This window comes from Talpa europaea (genome assembly GCF_964194135.1).
Source record: "Talpa europaea genome assembly, chromosome: 12".
Taxonomy (NCBI): Eukaryota; Metazoa; Chordata; class Mammalia; order Eulipotyphla; family Talpidae; genus Talpa; species Talpa europaea.
Window position 1 is genome coordinate 4,036,398 of NC_140079.1, and position 24,598 is coordinate 4,060,995.

General features: G+C 46.2%; 2 protein-coding genes across 2 annotated transcripts; both read right to left on the minus strand.

Annotated features, from left to right (window-relative positions):
• Positions 1-1,807: 1,807 nt before the first annotated feature.
• LOC311180608 (olfactory receptor 7A17-like) lies at positions 1,808-13,099 on the minus strand (the record flags this gene model as incomplete). The annotated part of the gene is made up of 2 exons (XM_084248526.1): positions 1,808-2,759; positions 12,951-13,099. 2 exons carry the CDS (start codon positions 13,097-13,099, stop codon positions 1,808-1,810), a joined length of 1,101 nt encoding a protein of 366 aa, XP_084104652.1.
• A 5,520-nt stretch (positions 13,100-18,619) lies between these two features.
• LOC311180609 (olfactory receptor 7A5-like) lies at positions 18,620-19,459 on the minus strand (the record flags this gene model as incomplete). The annotated part of the gene is made up of 1 exon (XM_084248527.1): positions 18,620-19,459. The coding sequence occupies one exon, from the start codon at positions 19,457-19,459 to the stop codon at positions 18,620-18,622; it is 840 nt and encodes a 279-aa protein (XP_084104653.1).
• Between the last annotated feature and the right edge of the window lie 5,139 nt (positions 19,460-24,598).

The window sequence follows — 24,598 nt, forward strand, 5'->3', positions numbered from 1 at the left end:
GAGAAGCAGAGGAATCTTGGCGACGTGGAGCAACAACATTGAATACACCTGTGAGTTACGGGAGGTGACTGAGGGCAGACAGGCACCTGTGAGACCTTAGAGAGAAGATAAAGAACCAGAGTCTTCACCAAGAGATGGACAACATTCAAGGAACACAATAATCTCTGAATGTAAATCAACAAAAATATAAAAAATTCAGCTGGCAGGCATAATAACTTCAGAAAGAGAGGATCCAAGTGTATAAATCACCCAATTAGGAAATCAGAGACAAGTAAGACATAGATAGAGGGAACAATAAGGAAACGCTACAAACAGTGTCAGATGCAGTGAGAAGTGGAAGCAAAAGGACATTGGATCACCCAGCAGGTGAAGGAGAAGGAGGAGGGACGCCTTTCAGAAACATCATAGCCGAGAATTTTCCAAACCTACAGAATGCAATGAGCGTGAATGTCCAGAAGCAGAGATGACACCCGGTTTACAAAGGGAAAATGTCCGACAGCTGACACCCCACCGGTAAAGTATAAACATTCAGAGAAACAGATACCAATTTAAAGGAAGCCTGAAAAAAAGTGAGTTTGCAAAGGCGCCCAACGTAGACTTTTCTCAGATTTTGCCCCCGTCACTCTCCAGGAACGGAGAGGAAGGAAGAGCTAAATAATCCTAAACCCAAGAACTTCCCACCAAGAACACTCTGGGCTGCGACATTATTCAGTTATGAACATGGATAAAAGCTTCCCCAGACAGAGAAGCCCATGGCGTGACTCACTGTCAGAGCTGCCGGCCTGACGATAAACGCTGCCCAGAGTTCTTCTACAAGGAAGAAAAAAATGGGGCGGGGAGAGGAAGGGTTAGGGTCAAAAAAAGGGGGGGTGTGCAATTGCATGGGGAATATAACCAAAGTGGAAAATGCATACATTGTGCAAAAATGAAAAATGATGTAAGATTATATAAAAAAAAAAAAAGAAAGAAATGACACAAAGCCCTGCGCACAATGACAAGAACAGGGATCTTACGGGTTAAGAACAAATCCCCAGAAGGAAGGCAGGAAAGGACAGAAGGAAGGGCAGCTGCACGTTACCTCGTGGCGCTCATCGATGCTGGGACGTGACAAGATTTTTCTGCTTGTAATTATGGTTTGTTTTTACCCTATGGAGTTCTACATATTTTCCCTCCAATTCTTTCCTTTATTTTGTAAGTACCTATTTCCCGTCTTAAACATTTTACTAAAGAAAAATTCACACAGATTATGATGTTTTTAATACTGAGCCCAGGAGAATGACCAGTTAAGAACAATGAAGTCTGGGCCTCCCCGGAGGCGCAGCGGTTGAGCGCTGGGTTGCGAAGCTGCCTGGAGCCTCTGCAGCGCCGGTTCGATCCCCGGCTGCTCCCCTGCCACCGGAGGAGGGTCCCACATGGCGCGCAGACCTCTCCTGCCGCCCGCTGCTCCCCTCAGCAGTGTCCTTCGGTCCTTCTGCCTGCTCTGCTCCCTGCTCTGGCTCTGGTAAATTCTCTCACCCTCCTGCGCTTCTGACTGTACCCAGTGCCTGTATGTATGTATGTATATATGTATGTATGTATGTATGTATGTATGTATGTATGCATGTATGTATAAATAATAACATCTTAAAAAAAAGAAAATGAAGGAAATATAGGAAACATACTTATAATATATAAAAAACTAATGACAAACTGTGTACATAAGACAAGCACAGATTATCTCTGACTGACTGAGGACAGGATCATGACTTAGTCCGTGGACTGTGAGGCCTGCTGCTCCCGACCAGACAGTCTGAGGAAGCGGCCCCTGTCACGGTGGGGTTGCTCTGCAGCTGAAGAGCCTCCCCAGGGCCTGCTTTATGTCCCTGTTTCTGAGACTGTAGATGAAGGGGTTCAGCATGGGGGTGACCACCATGTACATCACCGAGGCAACTGCACTGTCCCTGGAGTCGTGGGTAGCAGCAGAGCTGAGGTACACACCGAGCCCCGTCCCGTAGAACAGGGAGACCACGGAGAGGTGAGACCCGCAGGTGGAGAAGGCTTTGTACCTGCCGCTCGCTGAGGAGATTTTCAAAACAGAGGACACAATCTTAGAGTAAGAGTAAAGGATGCCACTGAGAGGAATCATTGCCACAACCCCCACTGCTACATATATCACCAGCTCATTGAGGAAGGTGTCAGAACAGGCAAGCTGGACCACCTGGTTCAGTTCACAGAAGAAGTGAGGGATTTGCAGCTGTGAGCAGAAGGACAGTCGCAAAACCATTAAGCTGTGTAACAGAGAATGCAGAAGACTTAACACCCAGGATGCAAGAAGCAGGAGGCCACAGAACTGGGGGTTCATGATGACCGTGTAGTGCAGGGGATGGCAAATGGCCACAAACCGGTCGTAGGCCATGGCTGTCAGGAGGAAGGTGTCCAGTCCTCCAAAGTGTAAGTAGAAAAACACCTGGCTGAGACAGCCTGCGTAGGTTATGGCTTTGTTCTGTGTCTGGATGTTCAGCAGCATCTTGGGGACGGTGGTGGAGGTGAAGCCGATGTCGGCAAAGGACAGGTTGGCGAGGAAGAAGTATATGGGGGTGTGCAGGTGGGAGGCTGTGACGATGGCCAGGATGATGAGGAGATTCCCATTGAACGTGACCAAGTACATGGACAAGAATGCCCAGAAGAGGAGGGGCTGCAGCGAGGCCTCTTCTGAGAGCCCCAGGAGGGTGAATGCTGTGGGGTGGGTTTGGTTTCCTGGTGCCAGGTCGCTGGTGAGCCTGGGGGATGGAGACAGAAGTGATGTCAACTTCACCACATTAGAGCAGTCAAGGAATGAGTTTAAATGGGATGATTTCATTTTAAATACTTTTAGGTAATAAATTTCATGTTTTGAAGCTACTGCCTGTTCCCTGAAATTTTCAAGGTGGCTAATGACCCACCTGCTCTTGATGCTGAGAATTAGCTATTCCGACATATAGTGCAAAGGTTTTTTCATGTCAACATTTCTTGAAAATGCCCTGAGATTTTCTTTAAACTTGGTTGACCAGTTTTATTATCCACTTATTGCTGTAATCGTGGAGAAACGCAGTGAGAGTGACTTTGAAAATTCCTTGCCCTTGGGCCTCCTCGGTGGCCTCAGGGTTAAGTATCAGGGCAGCCACCTCAGTAGCCTGAGTTCAACTCCAGCCTGGAGCTGACCCACGTGGTGCAGCAGACCCCTCCTGTTTTGCCAGTGCTCACCTTCACAGTGTGTTTCAGTAGATCTGCCTGTCTTGCTCCCCACTCTGTCTCTGATGAGTCCTCTCGTCCCCTTCCCCTCTGGCCTTTGCCCCAGTTCTATACATAAATAGTGAGTAAGTCTTTTTAAAAAAATAAAAAAGCAAAATCCTAGTCCCAAACAAGTTTTCTCCTAAGTGTGTGTGTAGTCTCACTAATTAATATTTCATATGGTGATTATTGTTGTTACGTAAAAGAATGCAGTTGAATGAAGATAGAATCTAGAGGACACTAGTGTGATCACTTCCAATTAGGGGACTTGGAACAAAAAAATCTCAAGTCAACGGGATTTTTTATATGAAGGACATATGATGTGGCAATAATTTATCCATGAGAAAAACATTTGGGTTTGGGGTACAGCCAGAACACGATGTCCCTACAGGAGCGTTGCTGGCACAGTTACAGATCCCAGAAGTAGGGGTGTGACAGGAGGGGGCGCTCCAGGCAGGGGGTGAGAGGAGAGGCCCTGGCATCATGCTGCTGTGGAAGTTCCTACACATGACATTGTGCATTTGCTGATCTTCCTTGTGTGGATTGTGTTACATGTGCTGTGCATAAGTGTAAGTTCTATGTATTACATGTATCAGTTTTCCATAATTCAATCCCTCTATAAAGTATAATTTGTTTCCCTCAGCTTTCATTGCATTTAAATTCTGAATATTCGATTGTAGAAGGCAGCTTTAACTTGGGATTGATGTCAAATCTGTGCTTCGCTTTACCTGTAATAAGTGGTTATTTCTCTTACTTTAGCCACACACACACTTTCTTATCCAAGATTAGAGCATTTTGTCCTGTGCACTGAGGCAGAGCTGAGAACTGGAAATCAAATCACTAAGGACACAGGAAATAGGAAGTGTTTTACTTTTCCCAGAATGAGCTCTCCAGAATTGTTGTAAAGAAAGTTGCTGTTTTCTTCTGCATTATCTGACACTGGCTACCTAAAAGCAAAGAATCATGGTTATTGGAGCCTTATTTATTTCTTCATGTATTCATGTATAACTGAGATAATTTTGGGGTTCCCCCTCCCAGTGTTGCTACCATAGAGCACTGACACCAACTCACCCATATTCCACCACCGCAGACCATTGTGCTTCCTTCCCTCTTTGCTCTTTTCCCCTCCCTCGGCCTCCCTCCTTGGTGGTTCCGTTCTGTAGTCAGCTGTCAAGGGTTAGTTTTTCAGCTTGTCTTAATCTGTTAATTCAGTTACTTTATATCCCACATATTAGTCACACCATGCGTCTGATATTTATTTTCTCCTAACTTATTTCAACGAGCATTATGATTTCAAGTCCTAACCATGTTGCCACAAATGGCACACATTTTCCTTGTTGATTGCTGAGTAATATTCCATTGTGTATATATATAAACTTCTAGATCTACTCATATGTTAGGGTGTGTCCTCTATAATAAATAGTGCTGCAGTAAACATGAGAGTTCAAGTTTTCTTCAAATTAGTTTTTTGAATTTTTTGGACAGATGCCTAGGAGTTGAATGACTGGGTCAAATGGCAGATCCATGTTTACTGTGTGAGATGCGTCCTCACTGCTCTCTGTGAGGGCTGGACCAGGCTGCACTCCCACCCGCAGTTAATGTGGCCCCACTGCCCTGCATGTGAACAGCGTCCCGTCAGGGTCAGTTCCTTTGCACCATCTGCTTCTTGGCAGGCCCCAGTTACCCTCAACGCTGACTGGAATAAGCTGATTGGGAGATAAATGACTACATTGATGAGTACACATATTGTTTAATATTAGAATCATCAGGGTTTTTATTTAGAACTTTGGTGCAGTTTCTGTGACCAGAAAGCTGCCATAATGAAATTTAAAATTCTTGCATATATTGACTAATTTGTAATACAGTTGCTTTTGCTATGTATCATTTCAGTTAAAGTGGCAGTTTCCAAGAATCTATGATATTAAGTGAGAAATTGATGTATTTACTATATTCTGACGCACCACCCTGAGTTAGTTTAGTTGGCAATAGGTAGTTGAATACATATTTCATGAGCTATATAAAGAATATGGTCTCACAAACAATGATGACAAGTTGAGAAGGAAGACAGGAAAATGCTAAAATACTTGTGGAGAACACGCAAGAGGAGTTTTCATATCCTGAGAGTCACATCAGACCTTGGTACATGAGCAAAGTAGAGTAGAATCAGTGTAGCACGTAGGAAAATGTGCATTGTCTGAATACGCCGGGACATGTATATACAGTTCCTTCTATCAAGTGTGTGTCCACATGTAAGTGTGCATGCATTTCTGTGTGTGTGTGCGGGTAGGTAAGCTGCATCACAGAGTAAAGGCAGGTCTTACTTTAGGCCACAGTAAGAAGCAGCTGGTATCCATTGTATACAGGGGAGATGTATTTGAAAGTTCAGTTCTTGCTAATGAGGGAGAGACCATGTGAGTGAGGCCCCAACTGAAGAGCCAGGCCGGGTGGAGAACAGTTCCTTGGACACCAGGGCCCCCAGGCCGACTGACCCTCTGTCACTCCACTCGGCTGTAGTGGTGTTTACTGTGGACACCTGATCCAATTTTTGTTTTTGTGCCTGTTCCCACTTATGTGACCACATGCTGTCATATGATACAGCAGTGAGTGAGATTGTCCCTCCTCTAGTTTTTCGTTTTTGTGGAAGTGATTCTTTGCTTTCCTTGGGTTTATATTTTGTTCTCCCTTTGACACAGATAAACTGGTCCTGGTTTTGCTCCTTGTCCAACAAGCAGTGGCCTCCCCAGACAATATTCCATAAAATCCTGCTTGTGCCCCAACAGTCTGTCCCTTTCCTCCGTGTTGTTTATTCCTGAGACCATCATATCCCACATGCGCTATTTCCTTGTGCTCAACCCTCTCTAGCATAATGTAACATCCACATGAGCAGGGACTGCAGCTAGTTTGCTCACTTTTGGGATTTCATCATATAGCAACTATGTCAAAGAATTGTAATTCATAAAATAAATGGAATAGCAAGAAAAACAGCCTGGATAAATGTAGTGGGATCAGCATGAGTGCATTAAGCACAATGGAGCACAAATCTACGACTTTGTGAATAAAAGATATAACAAGAACTTAATCACATCCACTGGTTCTCTAAAACGTAAAATGGAAGAGTTGAAAATGAAAAAATAGGAAATGACACTTTTTCCAAAGCACTGAAAAATGCAGATCCAAAGCTCTCATTTCTCCCTAGAGAAACAGAAATGGATTCCATATGCTTGAGGAACAGATCGAGATTGTTCTTTGAATACAGAAGAATGTGATCCAGGAGATGGAAGGTGGGGGCTGTTTTTAGGAACAAATTGGCTGCCCATCGACCCTTTGTCTCTCTTGTATGCAGAAGCCTTTCAGTTTATGTAGCACCAGGTGTGGCTTCCTGCTTTTTCATGTCACAAGGAAGTCATTGCCTATGCAAATACCAGAGAGCACCTAAATATGTGTTTTCCAGAGGAGACACCTAGATGGTCAGCAAGCACATGAGGGGGTGCTCAGGGTTACTCACCAGGGAAATGCAAATCGGAACCAGGAGCTGTCACCCCACAGCTGCTGACAGAGCTCCCAGGGAGATGACCAAAGGTCAGCACTGGGAGTGGGGCACAGAGAACCTTGGGGTGCTGTCGGTAGCTAATACACCGCTCAGGCACAGTGGGTAAGAGAACAGAGGTGCCTCAAAATATTAAAGTTAGATGCCCCCATGATGTGTTCATACATGTACAAAGGCAATGAAAACAGGACATTAAACTCCCTGTTTATTGAAAAAATAAAAATTAATATTTATTTTTTAATTCAAAAATAAAAAATAATTAAAAATTAAAAAATTAGAAATTAAAATTAAAAATTTTAAAAACCTATGAGTCCATCAGTGGATCAATAAAGAAAATAATGTATACATATTAGATATAAAATATACATGTGCTATATATATATAGTGCTGCTCTTAATTGTCCAAATGAATATACATGGATTATGTAAAACACATAATGTGTAATACACGCACAGGATATTGTGTTGGTATAATGCACATTCTATATAGTAAAATATCAAATAATATCCAGTCAAGAGAAGGAAGCACACCCTGCCCTTTGTGACAACCCGAGCACCTAAGATCGTTGTGCCTCGTGACACAAGTCAGAGAACTACAGACACTGGACATCACTTCTGTGTGTGGTCCTAGAAAAGACTTAAAAAGCTTCCATGGACCAGGGTGGGAAATTTGGAAGAGGCTGTTTCAGGACACAAACTTGAAACTGGTGGGTGAATAAGGTTCTGGAATCTACTGCATTGTGACAGAGTCAACAGTATTTTCTTACAACATTCAAAGTTATCAGGAGATAATTTCTTAATAATTTTGTGACAAAAATAAATATTAATTGTGTGTATTGATGGACGTGTCAGCTAGAGCTCCAGGGGTCATCATATTGCAGTATATAAATATATGAAATCAACATGTTTTTCTCCAACTTTCACACTGTTTCAATTCAATTAAATCGCAATGAAAATACAACAAATCACAAAAGTGAGGAGACATAGTAATGAGGGAAAACAGATGTGACATGAACACAGTGTGTGTAATTTATTATTACTAATACGAATGGAAGAAACAGCTTTTCTTTTAATACATAGTGGGACACAATAGATCGACAGAGGCTCACACAAAATGGAAAACTTTTAAACATTTTGCCCAAAAGCCTATGTATATATGTGGGAGAATTAAGTGCAAAACACTTATTTTAATAAACTCCCATTCTGTTTGAATATTTGAATCACAAACCAAAATAAAATGCAGTCCCTAAGTTAATGAATTGTAGGAATGAGTGCAATTTATAATTAAAATTCTAACAAGGAAAACTATGCAGATTTTCCAGGAATAGAGTGGTTGCAGAGTAAAACTCCTTAGTCTCCCCCAACTGACTTTAAAGAAAAAGGATGACTTCTGTGAGCACTTAATATAATGGATGCACTACACACTGTTCCTCTCCTCAGCTGCCCTGTGAGGTCATCTGCCTCCATTAGCCTGCATCTTTCCAACACAGATCACCTCCTCATTACCCCATCCTAAAAATGACCCCTCACTTCAGTGCCGACCCCATCACATTTAATCCTTTATTTTCCTGCTGTTTTAACGTCAAACCTACTTGGCTGTGTCCTACTTTGCTGGAACCACGTTAAGCCCCCACTCCTCCTTCAGTCTCTTCCTAACAGACTTTCCTTCCTGTCTCTTCACTGTCAGCACCATCTCTGTATTGTTGAGAGCAGTGGACAGTTTTGAGTCACAAATTAAGTAAATTAATTATAAATTGACGAGTCAGTCAAGCAAGAGAACATGGGAACCTCTTGTCCCTGGGCCTGGTTTGATCTCTGTGACCTGAGGCAGAACTTCTCAGTTTGCATTTTCCATGGATCTGTCCCAAGTGCCTGCTGGGCTCTGAGACTCACCTGGGTGGGGGCTGTGAGGGGGGCTTCTCCATGGAGCCATCTGAGTCCCTCCTGGATGCTTGAGGATGGATCTGGGCTGTGTCACAGACAGGATCTCAGGAGGGCGCCAAGGGCTGGTCCCTGGGCAGAGGTCGGGCTCCACAGACAGGAATCATGTCCTCTCCGGTCCCGGGCTGGACAGTCTGAGGGACCGAGGGAGACAGGGTATTTACCGCCCTCCACGCGGTCTCATTAGCCACACTTCACTCTCCTGCTCCAAGCTCTGAGCTCAGGTTCCCTGTGGAGACTGGACTGAACAAAAGCAAAGTTTCTTAATGATTCTCTGATCCCGAGAGACTAGATTAGATGTCAAGTGAATCCAGCTGTTGTTTCTCCTTTTTCATGAATTCCCCCATCTTCCAGAGCTGTAACTACCCAGCACCCTATTCTCACTCTGTGCCTGAGGAGCCTGTGTGGACTTGATGTCCTGGATCATCAAGGCACAAATGTGGTGGGGGCTCAGCGCCCCCCAGTGTGTCCAATAGTGCTATTCCTCTCCCATAAAGCAGAGAACCGAGTTCCTCTAGATAAAACCTTAGAAACCACACTCCTTGTGTTCATGGCACTGTTGCAAAATCAAGTAGGAATTTCTTTTTTACTATTTATTGTGCTGTGACTGCAGCAGCCTTATGTTTGAGTCTCCTGAAGGAAACACTGTGTTCCTAACCAGCTAAACATTGAGCTCCTTAGAGTGAAGATGTTTATAACTGCCACACTCGCTCTGAATCCTGTGCACCGCCTTGGCCTCCCAAAGATTAGGCTCGTGTCCTGCTTAGAGCACAGGGAAGTGCTAACACACATGCCTCGCCACTGCCCCATGGAGCGCTGCCCATAAAAGTCCACTCCTGATACCAGGCGTCACCATCCTCACAGGTCACTGTCCTTGTCCAGAACAGCAGTTGTCTTAGCAACCTCTATATCGTGCCCAGACCTCACTGGTTAACTAGCGTCTGTGACAGCACCAGTGAGGCAGGAGGAGGCATGACAACGACTCCAAGTGAGGGTCTCCAATTGCTTTTGGAGCAGCCAGAGGAAGGGCTTGTAGTGACTTGTGAGGGACTCATCTCAGTACTGAAAATTCTTTTGGAAGACAATAGATTTTCCTTCACTTTCTTGTCCTTAGTGTCTACTTTGTTGCCACACAACACAGTCGGATGTTTTCCCACCCCCCTTGTCAGGTCTCTATTGCAAGTTAGACACATTCTTGGAAAAAACTCAGTGTCACATCACACAATCTGTTGGCACATGGGCTTGGAGTAACAGCCTCTCTCCACCCACCAGGTGTCTCCTAACCCTGGGCACCTCACGTTGAACATGGCACGTCTTGGGGGTGTAGAACAGGAGAGGATGGGCCTCAGCACTCCAAGGTCCTTGCGTGTCTTTAATTGTCAGAATTATGCTGTGCAAATATGTCCTCCCTGTAGCAGGCTGTCTTAGTGTAGTAGTGATGTTTTCGTGTACTGCACCGAAGCATTTTGGTTGATATATTCCCAATTATTTACATTCTCCTTTGTTCCCCTTGCTGCTGGAGATGAATCCACTAACACACCTGAAATTTATATTCTAGAGTGTGTTGCCCAAGTTTTCTTCTACATGTGTTATGCTTTGGTCTTTCAACAAGGACTTTTATTCATTTTTTTAAATTCATTTTGAATTGATTTTTGTGTGTTTAGAGATGGAGTCCTCTAGTTTCATCCTTTTTTTTTTTGTTGTGGGACCCTCAAAGGCAGCCGGGGAACGAACCAGCGATGCAGAGGCTACGGGCCGACTTGTAGCCCAGCGCTTAACCGCCACCACCAGGGGAGGCCCTAGTTTCATTCTTTTGCATGAGTGTCCAGTTTGCCCAATGCCATTAACTGTAGAAGCTCTTTGCAACAGTGTGTATATTTGATGCCCAATTTTGCCCCCGTCACTCTCCAGGAAAGGAGAGGAAGGAAGAGCTAAATCATCCTAAACCCAAGAACTTCCCACCAAGAACACTCTGGGCTGCGACATTATTCAGTTATGAACATGGATAAAAGCTTCCCCAGACAGAGAAGCCCATGGCGTGACTCACTGTCAGAGCTGCCAGCCTGACGATAAACGCTGCCCAGAGTTCTTCTACAAGGAAGAAAAAAATGGGGCGGGGAGAGGAAGGGTTAGGGTCAAAAGAAGGGGGGGGGGTGCAATTGTACCGGGAATATAACCAATATGAAAAATGCATACATTGTGCAAAAATGATGTAAGAATTATATAAAAAAAATGACACAAAGCCCTGGGCAAAATGACAAAAACGGGAATCTTATGGGTCAAAAACAAGTCACCAAAAGGAAGGCAGGAAAGGACAGAAGTGAGGGGCAGCTGCTCATTACCTCTCGGCGCTCATGGATGCTGTGACGGGACAAGATTTTTCTGCTGGTAATTATGAGTTGTATGTTTTCACCCAATAGAGTTCTGCATATTTTCCCTCCATTTCATTCCTTTATTTGTAAGTACCTAGTTTCCTGTCTTAAACATTTTACTAAAGAAAAATTCATACAGATTTTGATGTTTTTAATACTGAGCCCTGGAGAATGACCAGTTAAGAACAATGAAGGAAATATAGAAAACGTACTTATAATATATAAAAAACTGATGTCAAACTGTGTACATAAGACAAAGCACATTATCTCTGACTGACTGAGGACAGGATCATGACTCAGTCCATGGACTGTGAGCCCTGCTGCTCCCGACCAGACAATCTGAGGAAGCAGCCCCCGTCACGTTGGGCTGCTCTACAGCTGAAGAGTCTCCCCAGGGCCTGCTTTATGTCCCTGTTTCTGAGACTGTAGATGAAGGGGTTCAGCATGGGGGTGACCACCGTGTACATCACCGAGGCTGTTGCACTGTCCCTGGAGTCGTGGGTAGCAATTGAGCTGAGGTACACGCCGAGCGCCGTCCCGTAGAGCAGGGAGACCACGGAGAGGTGAGACCCGCAGGTGGAGAAGGCTTTGTACCTGCCGCTCGCTGAGGAGATTCTCAAAACAGAGGACACAATCTTAGAGTAAGAGTAAAGGATGCCACTGAGAGGAATGGCCCCCAGTACCCCCGCTGCTAAATATATCACCAGCTCATTGAGGAAGGTGTCAGAACAGGCAAGCTGGATCACCAGGTCCAGTTAAATAAATGTTTTCATCCTTTCTGGCTTTGGGTGAGTATATTTGGGAACTTGGAGAATGAATGAAGTTTATATTAAACAAACTGCAGCTGTGCCTGTGGCCAGGGAGTCCACGTCACCCCCTGATCAGGAAAACATTGCTTTCCGTCCGTGGCCGGGTCCGGCAGTGCATCCCCCTGCGTAGAAATAGTCTTCCTCCAGTTGGTACCAGTTTGTTCCCATTTAAAAACCAGAAATAATCAAGTCAAACTCAAGGAGAATAAAGCCATACACTTTGCAGTGTTACTCTCAAGAGGCAAGATAAGAAGACAACCTCAAGTCCATTAACAGGTGAGTGGATTCATGGGATTTCAAAAAAAAAAAAAAATCACGAGATTTCACAGGTGGCTCATGTAATATCCCAGCTTTCTATCAGCGCGAAGCAAACTGCTACCATTTCTTCTGGAAACTAGTGTTTTTCACTTCCCTGCTGGTGCTTGTTCCTAGGAAGTCTGTTTCCTCCTGGACAGTTTTAAGGTCAGGAATGACACAGTGCAGGTTTTCTGATCCAGCGGACCGGGTAAAGGAGGACTCCGAGTACTCAGTGGTTTTTTGCAGGTCTTTTATTGGGGTTCACCAGGCATATGGCAGGCAGGGGTGCTGGGGGGCTGGGAGGCTGGCAGTCTCCCAGCCCCCCGCAAGTCTTCACTCTATCTGGGCTCTCTGGTGATCTCGGCTTCTCTTCGGCTTCTCTCGGCTTCTCTTCTGCTTCTGCTGGCGACCCCGTGACGCCGCCCTTAAAAGCCCAGTCTCAGCCCAGGTGAACCCCATCTACCTCTGCCCACACCCGACTCCAGGTGCCGCCATCAGGTATGCACTCAGGACCGCAAGGCTCCATCATCTCTCCTGATGGCGGGAGGGCAGACAAGCCTGACATTTTCTTTACCCTACAACAGTGCTCCTTGTGCAGGCTTCCCTTGACCCCGAGCTGCTCCCAGATGTCAGATAGCTGTGGCCCTCCGCCTGCCCACTGTGGACTCGCTGCTCTGTGTCAGCCACTCACCCTGGGTGGCTGCTGCTCTGGCGGAAGCGGCTCTGTCTTGCTCACTTAGCTACACCGGTGCCGCTCGCTCGCTCTCTCTGGTTTCCCTGCACATGAAATGGGCGGCCGGCGGCCCAGACAGGTGCCCAGGGCCCTGCATCAGCTCCTCGGGCCAGCGTGTCCACCGCGGCCGTTCCACAGCCCCGTGGGGACATGAGTGGGCCAGGCCGGAAGGCGAAGGACTCTTGGCAGACGCAGAACTGACCATCAGGGTCAGCTGAGCAGGCGGCACAGGCTGCTGAGCTGGCCCAGGCCCGGCCCTACCGGCTCAGCAGGAGGCGGGCTGCTTCCTTCCCCCCATGCTGCCTCCTCCGCCTTCCTTTCCGGGGGTACTTACCTTACACCCCAAACCCCACCTCCCCACCCACGTCCGGAGAACCGAACATGCGACACCGCAGTGTAGGGAAAATGGGGGTGATCAGGCGTTTGCGCCCTCCCGCCGTGAGCATCCATGACGCACACCTGTGGGCCCGCGCGCGGCCTGATGGCGGCACCTGGCGTGGGCGGGGCGCGGGCGGCGCACCTGAGCCCGGAGGCCACGCGTCAGGTCAGGCGGCCGCGGGGGCGGGGGGCAGAGGGCAGGGCGGCCCGAGAGCCGGCGGAGCCCCGCGGGGTGCGGTGAGCAGGACGAGAGGCCACCAGGAGAGGAGCCGCTGCCCGGAGACAGGGAGGACTCGCTGGGGCTGGGGGCCTGCCCGCCTCCTGCCCGCGTCCCGCGCCCGCCCGCGCCACAGGTGGACTGGAGGGGTCGCCAGCGCCGAGCAGGCCGGGGCTCCCGGACTCCCGCTCTCCGTCCGCCCGGCCGCCGAGAGCCCGCGTGCCCGCCTGGCGCCGCGGGGCATGCCATTCCTGCGGCGTCCCCGGACGTTTCTTTGCCACCCGCCTCAAAACCCCGGCCCTGGGGAGCCTCCACGCCGCTCCTCCGCCAGAGAACCTGCCAGAGCACCTGCGGCTGCCCGCGGGCCACCCGAGGGACCCGGGCGCCCAGGACGCCGGCGCTGCCCGAGCAGCTCGGAGGGAGGGACTTCGGCGCTGGCCTCCAGGCCCTCGATGGCGGGAGCGCCGTCCCGCCCGGACCCGCCCGGACCCACCCGGACCAGCTCCACAGGTGAGTGCCCCCCGCGCCCCCTTGTCCTGCTGGCACGTCAGTGTGGGTGTCCCCTGCGGGGCTTGGGGAGCCGGGGAGGCCGGGACGCTCTTCCCTTCGGCGGGGGAATGGTCGATGGTCGCTGCGCTTCGCTTCACGGCGTCGGGGCGTCCCCAGGAGCCGCTGCCCTCGGGTACCGCGGGGAACCAGGACTCCTGGAAGAGGGGGCAGGCTTTCGGGGCGCAGGGAGGGCAGGCGGCGGCAGAGGCAAACGCTGAAAGAAGCCGTGAGCCCCCCGGGGCCTGGGCGTGTGGAAGGGAGACACTGTGCGCCACCAGCTGCCGGGACACGCGTGATGGGAAGGGCCAGGTTGTAAGCAATAGCTGGATTGAGACATAACTGCAGCGAAATAACAAATATTTTCTAAATTCAGCTCTACATGAGCACTTCTTGCCAATACTGAGCACATTTGGCCAATACTGCATCGTGTGGCTCACCAGCTGCCGCCGCCCGCCTGTCCCGCTGGCTGCTCCAGACGCGCGGGCTGGGCCGAGGCTGCACGGGGCCTGGGCGCAGCCTCTGCAGTCACTGCGGCGCGCGCCCCTTGACTCACCTGTCCGGACATCTCGGAACGGAGGTGCGGTTTCCTGGTAGAAATCTGTTCTGATTCACTTTGTGCAATTGCTGTCTTAGGGCCTTGCTCGTGGCGCGCTCGTCTGTTGCTGTGAGTGACGTGTGTGCAGTTCAGTGTATCTCAGACGTGGGGTGAAATCGTGCGGTGTAACACATGCTCGGTATAAAATTCTAGAGCGAAGATGGCTGGTGGACATGTCCCCTGTGGGAGGAAGAGGGAAGCCCCGTCCCCCAGGTGTGCAGCCGTCGCCTGGGCTGCAGCTCAGATGCGGGGAAGAATCCAGAAGGCGCTGCCGTGGGGGACTGGCAGCTGACGGCACGCCCCAGGCAGGGCTGCCAGTTTGCCCTTAGAGGAATAGCTGAGCAGCAGGCATCTGCACCGCCGCCCCCCGCTTCATTCATGGGGCAGCTGGTCAAGGGGAGTCCTGCTAGTGACCCCATTGGAGGCCACCGCCCCTCCCTGCCCCTGCGGCCACTCCATCAGAGTCCAGGTGGCCAGTGCAAGGGCTGCCTAATGTCAAATCACCAAAGCACTTTTTTCTGCTTTATTATTCAGTTCCTCTTCCATGCGGGGCGCCTGCTTCCTTGTAACAATTGAGTGTGAGAGAATAATCTCCAGCCTGCATAACCACTCCCGTGTCCACTCACAGACTCCCAAAGCTGCTTATACACCGTCTAGCAGTTCTTTTCCTCTCAGACTCCTAACTAGTCAGCCAAACCATTCCCCACTGTGCAGGAATTTGCAAACACATGTACAGTACACACACATGTACACACACACACGCGCACACTCACTCACTCCTAGTCTCACCTCCAGCTACTTATTCTAGACAAAGGTAGTAAATAATAAGATTCAGGACTCAAAACTCAACAAGAAAGGACTTCTTCCAGCCACCATCTTTCAGGTCCTCCTCCAAGTGTGACTGCAGACTAGCAGCCAAGTATGGCAGTTGCTCCCACCGCCGTGTGTGTCAGTCCCACTTACACATCCAGAAGATGCTCTAGAAGCTGAAACTCAGCCTCTGCCGCACTATTACCCCGTAGGGAACCGCCTCGGTGCTTCTCACCTCCAGGTGTCACTGTCCACTTCACATGTGTCCATATCCCCCGACCGTCCAGTACAGTGTCGGCCGGGTAAACACCACACGTCCCTCTGGGAAAATAATCAGCAGAATCCCAGTATCTGTTGTGGTGTTGCAATCCAAGGGTTCCCAGATTCAGCACGTAACCATACAGGACTCTCAGTGCAATGGAATTTCAGATAAGCAAGAAATAATTTTTTAGCGTAAGTATTTTGCAAATACTGCGTGAGAGATACTGAAATATTATCTGGTGTTTATCTGAAATGCAAATGAAGTAGATTCTTCTCGTATGTCAGCTGGCACCACTGCCTTGCCAACTCTTCAGACTTCACGGTCTGAGTCTGAGAAATGGATCTGAGCTCAAAATAATCCACATGCCAGGGTGACACAGCTTAGAAGCCATTTCTGGATAGGTCAGAAAGCGCCTGGGCCAGGTACATTGGCGTGGACTCTAGTTCTGAGACTGGGCGCACCGTTTATCCAGGCGATGCTGACAGAGCAGACATCTGAGAACCATCCACCTTAAAAAAGTGTGGTTCCTGACTGGCTGCATCTTCCCTGAGAACTCGCTGTAAACGCAGGGCCTCAGGCCCCCCTGGGTGAACATCTGTATGCCAGTGAGACCCATGTGGGGTTCATATCCATTCATGTGGACATTTTTAAGAAGAAGGCCGGAGGCCATGGCTCTTGACCCTAACTTCCTGTAAACAGCATACTGGGAGCTTGAAAAGTTGCAGATACCTGGGCCTCACCTTCAGAGTTTTACTTAATTTTTATGGGTGTGGCCCAGATGGAGAGTTTTTATTTTATTTGCATTAATTAAAAAAAAATTCTCACATAGTTGTAGATCCCATAGGCCTCCCGCCACCACATCACAGGGAACCATCACTGCATTCCCTTGCGCACTTCCCTCCCCTGTTTGCCCCCCACCCTCTCCCTTGCTGTACGCCTCAGATCTACGGTCAGCTGGCTAGCTTTGACTTTCTCTTGACCTTTTGTTTGGTGTCTCTATTCTCCACATATCAGTGAGACCATCAGTATTTATCTTTTTCCTTCTAATTTCCGCTAGCATCATCCCTTCCAGCTGCATCCACGTTGCCACAAAAGGCAGAGTTTGTCTTTTTTGATCGCTAACTGATATTCCATTGTATAAATACACCACAACTTTTTGATCCCTTCGTTAATTTGGGGGCACTTAGGTTGTTTCCATATCTTGGCTATTGTGAACAGTGCTGCAACAAACACAGGCGTGCAGGTTTCCTTTTGCATTAGTGTTTTTGTGTTCTCTGGGTGGATTCCTAAGAGTGGAATCCCTGGATACTACTGTAGATCCATTTTGAGTGTTCTGAGGAACCTCCACACAGCTTTCCATAGTGGCTGGACCAGTTTGCATTCCAGATGCGGGAGTCTTTAATGCTTCCTAGGGTAGCTCTTATAGGAAGTAAAGATTTCAGATCACCTCTCTTAAGAAACTTCAGGGTATTCTTGATTCTTTGTATAACTATATAGTTTGTACTTCTTAATAGTTTTTAATTAATCTAATAAATTATGAAGAAATATAACTGAAGAAATTTGAGTTGTAGAACTTTAGAATTTAAAGTAAGTCTTTTCACTCACCCCATTTTACATACATGTGTACATGCTTGGTTAGTATATAATAGAAGGAAGCAATAGAACAAAGCAGTTACCATATACATAAATTCTTCGAGTTATAGAAAGATCCAGATCCAAAATTTAGCACCTGGTTGCAAACGTTTCTGAGAATTGTTTAATTGACTGAGAGGAAAGCATCTGATTTTAGAAGGACCCCCTGAGAGTGAGGTCCTGACATGTAAAAGAGGGTACTTTGAACCTTGGAAACCAAGTATACTGCACATAGACCAGGTCTAATTCTCATAACTTCAGAACTGGCATAAATAATTTAGTCTGATTTTACAATTAAAGATGTATTCTATTGATAGTATATATTTTAAAAATCATAAAATAATGACTTTTTGTGGTTTTTAAGTGCCATGAAAAGAAAAGACATAAAGCATCCCAGCATAGGGAAATTATATGAGTAAACTGAATTTGATCAGTCGATTTCTTGTGTGATTTCCGTCTTCCGTTAAATTATTCAATTTCTGGTCACCAGTAACATTTGAGCTTACATTGCCATCTGCTGGAGGAACTTCGTCAAATAAGTACTGCTTACTTAGTTTAAAATTAAACACCATTTTGCTACTGTTTTCAGTAGGGTAGGATTCACATTAAAATTTAATGTGAACGTTTGAAATCTAATAAGAGAAAAAAATTGGACTATCATATCAACTTGGAATATGGATGAACACATGCAGAATGTACTCTGGAAAAACAGACTCACCATTGAGAGGGGCTTGGATTTACACCCAGGGGCCAGACCATTGTCCACTTCACCTGGGTTATTGTAAACCTAATTTTCTGGTAGTTCAGCTCCAGATGTGATCATTTCTGAAGTCAACATAACCCTTAAACTCATGTATACTTTTATATGACAAGATGTTTTTGCAGATAATCCATAAGTGGCTTGTTTTTACCTGATACGTTTGTACATATTTTTCCTGGATTTATTTCTAGTATTTTGTAAGTACCCAATTTCCTGCTTTAAGCATTTTCCTAAAGAAAAATTCATGCAGATTATGCTTTTCTTAATACTGAACCCAGCATACAGAACAGTTAAAAATAATTAAGGACTTATCGTAAGCATGTATATAATGTATAAAAAACTGATATCAAAGTCTGTACATAGGCAAAGCACAGATTATCTCTGACTGACTGAGGACAGAATCATGAGTTAGTCCATGGACTGTGAGCCCTGCTGCTCCCGACCATACAATCTGAGGAAGCGGCCCCCGTCACGTTGGGGTTGCTCTGCAGCTGAAGAGCCTCCCCAGGGCCTGCTTTATGTCCCTGTTTCTGAGACTGTAGATGAAGGGGTTCACCATGGGGGTGACCACCGTGTACATCACTGAGGCTGTTGCACTGTCCCTGGAGTCGTGGGTAGCAGCAGAGCTGAGGTACACGCCGAGCGCTGTCCCGTAGAACAGGGAGACCATGGAGAGGTGAGACCCGCAGGTGGAGAAGGCTTTGTACCTGCCGCTCCCTGAGGAAATTTTCAAAACAGAGGACACAATCTTAGAGTAAGAGTAAAGGATGCCACTGAGAGGCATGAGCACCACAACCCCCGTTGCTAAATATATCACCAGCTCATTGAGGAAGGTGTCAGAACAGGCAAGCTGGATCACCTGGTCCAGGTCACAGAAGAAGTGAGGGATTTGCAGCTGTGAACAAAAGGACAGTCGCAAAACCATTAAGCTGTGTAACAGAGCATGCAGAAGACTTAACACCCAGGATGCAAGAAGCAGGAGGCCACAGAACTGGGGGTTCATGATGACCGTGTAGTGTAGGGGATGGCAGATGGCCACAAACCGGTCATAGGCCATGGCTGTCAGGAGGAAGTTGTCCACTCCTGCATAAAATATGAAGAAAAACATCTGGCTGAGACAGCCCGTGTAGGTTATGTCTTTGTTCTGTGTCTGGATGTTGAGCAGCATCTTGGGGACGGTGGTGGAGGTGAAGCAGATGTCGGCAAAGGACAGGTTGGCGAGGAAGAAGTACATGGGGGTGTGCAGGCGGGGGTCCGTGACGATGGCCAGGATGATGAGGAGATTCCCAGTGACCGTGACCAAGTACATGGCCAAGAATGCCCCGAAGAGGAGGGGCTGCAGCGAGGCCTCTTCTGAGAGCCCCAGGAGGGTGAAGGCTGTGGGGTGGGTTTGGTTTCCTGGCGCCAGGTCGCTGGTGAGCCTGGGGGATGGAGACAGAATTGATGTCAACTTAACCACAGCAGAGCAGTCAAGACATGAGTTTAAATGGGGTGATTTTATTTTAAATACATTCAGTTAATAAATTTCATTTTATAGAGCTAGTACCTCTTACCTAAATTTTCTAGGCGGTTGAATGGCCCATCTTTCCCGATGCTGGAATAATTAGCCATTCTTACATCCAATGCAAACATTTTTCCAAGTCAAAATTTTCTTTGAAAATTTCCTGAGATTTTCTTTTCAATATGTTTGACCAATTATATTATTCAAATATTGTTGGAATCATGGAGAAAAAGCAGTGAGAGTGACTTTGAAAAATCCTAGCCCATGGGCCTCCCTGGTGGCCTAGGATTTAAGTCTCAGGCTACCACTGGGACAGCCTGAGTTTGATCTCTGGCCACAGAGCTGACCCACATGGTGCGGCAGACCTTTCCTGTTTTGCCAGCTGCTCCCCTCAGCAGTGTATTTCCGTAAATTAGCATGGTGTGCTCCCCATTCTTGTCTCTGATGATTTCTCATGCCCTGCACCTCCGGCCTGCACCCCAGTTCTTGTATGCATACACAATAAGTAAAGAAATATATTTTTAAATATTTTGTATAATTCTTACATCAAACCTTTTGTTTTGTTTTGTTTTGTTTTAGAAAAATCCTACCCCCAAACAAGTTTTCCTTTAAGTACATGTGGGGTCTCATTAAATGATATTTCATATGGTGATTATTATTATTAAGTAAAGTAATGCAGTTGGATGAAGAGGTAGAACCTAGAGGAAACATGTATAATCACTTCCAATTAGGAGACTTTGAACAAAAAAAATCTGAAGGCTTTTATATATGAAGGATTTATCAGGTGGCAGCAATATATCCATGAGAAGAACATTTGGGTTTTTGGAAATGGCCAGAAAAAGATGTCAGTACAGAGTGTTCTTGGCAGAGTTACAGAACCAGAAGTAGGGGTGTGACAGGAGGGGGCGCTCCAGGTTGGGGGTGAGATGAGAGTTGGCAGGAGGCCCCGACATCCTGCTGTCGAGCAAAGTCCCTGCACATGATGTACATTTGCTGATCTTCTAGTGTTACATGTGCTGTAACTAAGTGTGAATATCATGTATTACTTGTATCAATTGTCGATAATTTAATCTCTCCATCCATGTCTTTCTCTCACATTTCATCTAAATTATGAATGTTTGATTACAGAAGACAGCTTCCACTTGGGACTGATGTCTAATCTGTGCTTCTCTTTACTTGTAATAAGGATTATTTCCCTTATTTCAGCCGCACACACACTTTCTCATCTGTGCTTGGCATTTTGCCCTTTGCATTGAGGCAGAGCTGAGAATTGGAAATCAAATCACCAAAGAAAATGAAAATAGGAAATGATTTACCTTTCAAAGAATCAGCTCTCCAGAATTGTTGTAAAAAAGTTGTTATTTCCCCCGCATTTTAAGACACTGGGAAACTAAAAACAAAAAATCTTGGCTACTGTGCTCTTATTTATTTATTTGTAACTGACTTAATATCAGGGTACCTCCACCAGGTATTGCCACCATAGTGCACCCACTCACCCATATTCCACCACCACAGACCATTGGATTCCTTCCCGCGTTATTCTTACCCTTCCCCCAGCCTCTGCCCTTGGTGTCTCAGCTCTGTGGTCAGCTGTCAAGGGTTAGTTTCTAGCCTTGTCTTCGTCTTCTAATTTAGTTACTTTATATTCCACATTATCAGTCACACTATCTGACATTTATCTTTCTCATGACTGATTTCACCTAGCATTATGATTTCAAGCTCCATCCGTGTTGCCACAAATGGCACAGTTTATCTTTTTGAATACTGAGTAGTAGTCCATTGCAGCTCTGTATACTACATCTTCTTGATCTACACAGGTTAGGATGTTTCAGCTGTAATATATGGTGCTGCAATAAATATGGGAGTGCAAATATTTTTCAAATTAGTTTTGTGAATTTTTTGAACAAATGCTTAGGAGTAGAATTACTGGGTCAAATGGCAGATCCATGTTTACTGTTTGAGACACGTCCTCACTGCTCTCTGTGAGGGCTGGGCCAGGCTGCACTCCCACCCACAGCGAGTGGCCCACTGCCCTGCATCTGAACAGCGTCCCGTCAGGGTCAGTTCCTTTGCACCGTCTGCTTCTTGGCAGGCCTCAGTGTCCTCGATGCTAACTGAAATAGCTGATTAGGAGATAAAGGAATAGTTGAATGAATACAAATAGTGTTTAATAGTAAAAGTGTCAGGGTCTCTATTTAGAACTTTGATGATGTATCTGTGACCAGAAATATGGCATCGGAAATTTAATTCTTGTTTATATCGACAGACTTACAATACAGTTGGTTTTGCTATACATCAGTTCACTTAAAGTAGCAGTTCCTAACAAGCTATCCATGATATTAAGTGAGAAATTAATGTATTCACTGTGCTCCGACACCCCACTCTGACTTACTTTAGTTGGGAATAGTAGGAATAGTAGCCAAATAAAACATATTATGTGAGCTATATAAAGACCATGGTCTCACAAAAATAATGACAAGTTGAGAAGAAAGACCGGGAAATACTAAAATACTTGTGGAGAAACGCAAGAGGAAATTTTCATATCCTGAGTCTCACCTCCATTAGGGGGTCAGACCTTAGTTTACGTGCATGAGGTAGAGTAGACTCAGTAAAGCACGTAAGGAATGTTCTGAGTGCATTGTCTGAACACACCGTGGAAGCTCATTTACAGTTCTCTTTTTTCAGTTGTGTGTACGCGTGTACGTGTGCATGTCGTTTCTGTGTGTGTGGGTAGGTGAGCTGCATCACAGAGTAAAGGCAGGTCTGACTTTGGGCCACAGTAAGAAGAATCTGGCATCCATTGTATACAGGGGAGATGTATTTAAATGTCAGTTCTTACTAATGAGGGAGAGACCATGAGAGTGAGGCCCCAACTGAAGGGCCAACTGACCCGCTGTCACTCCACTCGCCTGTGGTGGGGTTGACAGTGGGATCCTGATCTGAGTGTTGTTTTTGTACCTGTTCCCACTATGTGACCACACACTGTGACATGAAGCCGTAGTGGCTGAGATTGTCCCTTCTCTGGTTTTTTGGTTTAGTGGATTGATTCTTTGCTTTCCTTGGGCTTTAGGTTTTGATCTCTCTTTGACACAGATAAACTGGTCCTTGTTTTGCTCCTTGTCCAACAAGCAGTGGCCTCCCCCGACAATATTCCATAAAATCCTGCTTGTGCCCCAACAGTCTGTCCCTTTCCTTCGTGTTGTTTATTCCTGAGACCATCATATCCCACATGCGCTATTCCTTGTGCTCAACCCTCTCTGTCATCATGTAACATCCACATGAGCAGGGACTGCAGCCATTTGCCCACATTTGTGACTTCATCATCTAGAAAATATGTCAAGGATTGTAATCCATACAACAAATTGAATACCGGGCAAAATAAAGCCTGGTTAAACAGCAGAACAACATGAATGCATTAAGCAGAGTGAAGTACAAATCAAAGCTTTGTGAAGAATAGGTAAAAGAAGAACTTAATTACATCTATATGGATCTCTAAAAAGTAAATTTGCAAAGATTGACAATGCAAAATAGGAAATCACAATTTTCCCAAAGCAGTGAAAAATGTGCATCCATTTTTACATGGACGGGAGTGGGGCATTTGGAAGAGGTTGTTTGAGGATACACACTTGAAGCTGCTGGATGAAAAAGGTTCTGGAAATCTACTGCATAGTGACATAGTCAACAGTACTTTCTTATAAACGTCAAAGTTGTTGAGAGATTATTTCTTAATCGTTTTGTGACAAAAAGAAACATGAATTGCAGGTAGTGATGGAGGTGTTAGCTAGTGCTACGGTGATAATCACGTTGCTCTATGTGTGTGTGTGTGTGTATATATATATATATATATGTATCTCAAATCAACATGTTTTCTCCAACTCACACACTGTTTCATGTCAATGAAATCTCAATGAAAATACAAAGGGTGAAATCCTGAAAGTCAGGACACATAGTCATGAGGAAACAGATGTAGCATACGAACAAAATGTGTACAATAGGTTATTACTTATAAGAGTGTAAGAAAACTGCCCATGTTTAAAATGTATCATTGGAAACAATAGGATCTGCAGAGGCCCGCACAAAATTGACAACTTTCAAACATTTTGTCCAACAATCTATACATATGTGGGAGCATTAAGTGGAAAACACCTATTTTGAAAAACTCCAATTCTGTTTGAATATTTCAGCACAAATCAGAATAAAAATTAAGGCTCTGTAAGTAAAAAATTTGTCAGAAGGAGCACAGTTTATAATAGATAAAGTCAAAATTCTAAGAAGCAAAACTGTGCCATTCTCCAGTAATATTGTGGTTGCAAAGTGAAACTCTTGAGATCCCCCAACAGACATTAAATAAAAGTAGGACTCATGTGCTCCTAATATGAGGGAGGCTCCTCAGCTGCTCTGTGAGGTAACCTGCCCCCGTTAGTCTGGATCCTCCTAATACAGGTCACCTGCTCCTAACCCCATCCTAAAAATGAGACCCTCACTTCAGTGCCTGCCCCATCACATTTAATACTTTATTTTCCCTCTGCCTTAACTCCAGACCTTCTTGGCTGGTTCCTAACTTTGCTGGAACCACGTTAAGCCCCCCACTCCCCCTTCAGTCTCATCCTAACAGATTTTCCTTCCTGTCTCTTCACTGTCAGCACCATCTCTGTATTGTTGAGAGCAGTGGACGGTTTTGAGTCACAAATTAAGTAAATTAATTATAAATTGACGAGTCAGTCAAGCAAGAGAACAAGGGACCCTCTTGTCCCTGGGCCTGGTTTGATCTCTGTGACCTGAGGCAGAACTTCTCAGTTTGCATTTTCCCTGAATCTGTCCCAAGTGCCTGCTGGGCTCTGAGACTCACCTGGGTGGGGGCTGTGAGGGGGGCTTCTCCATGTAGCGTCTGAGTCCCTCCTGGACGCTTGAGGATGGATCTGGGCTGTGTCACAGGATTTCAGGAGG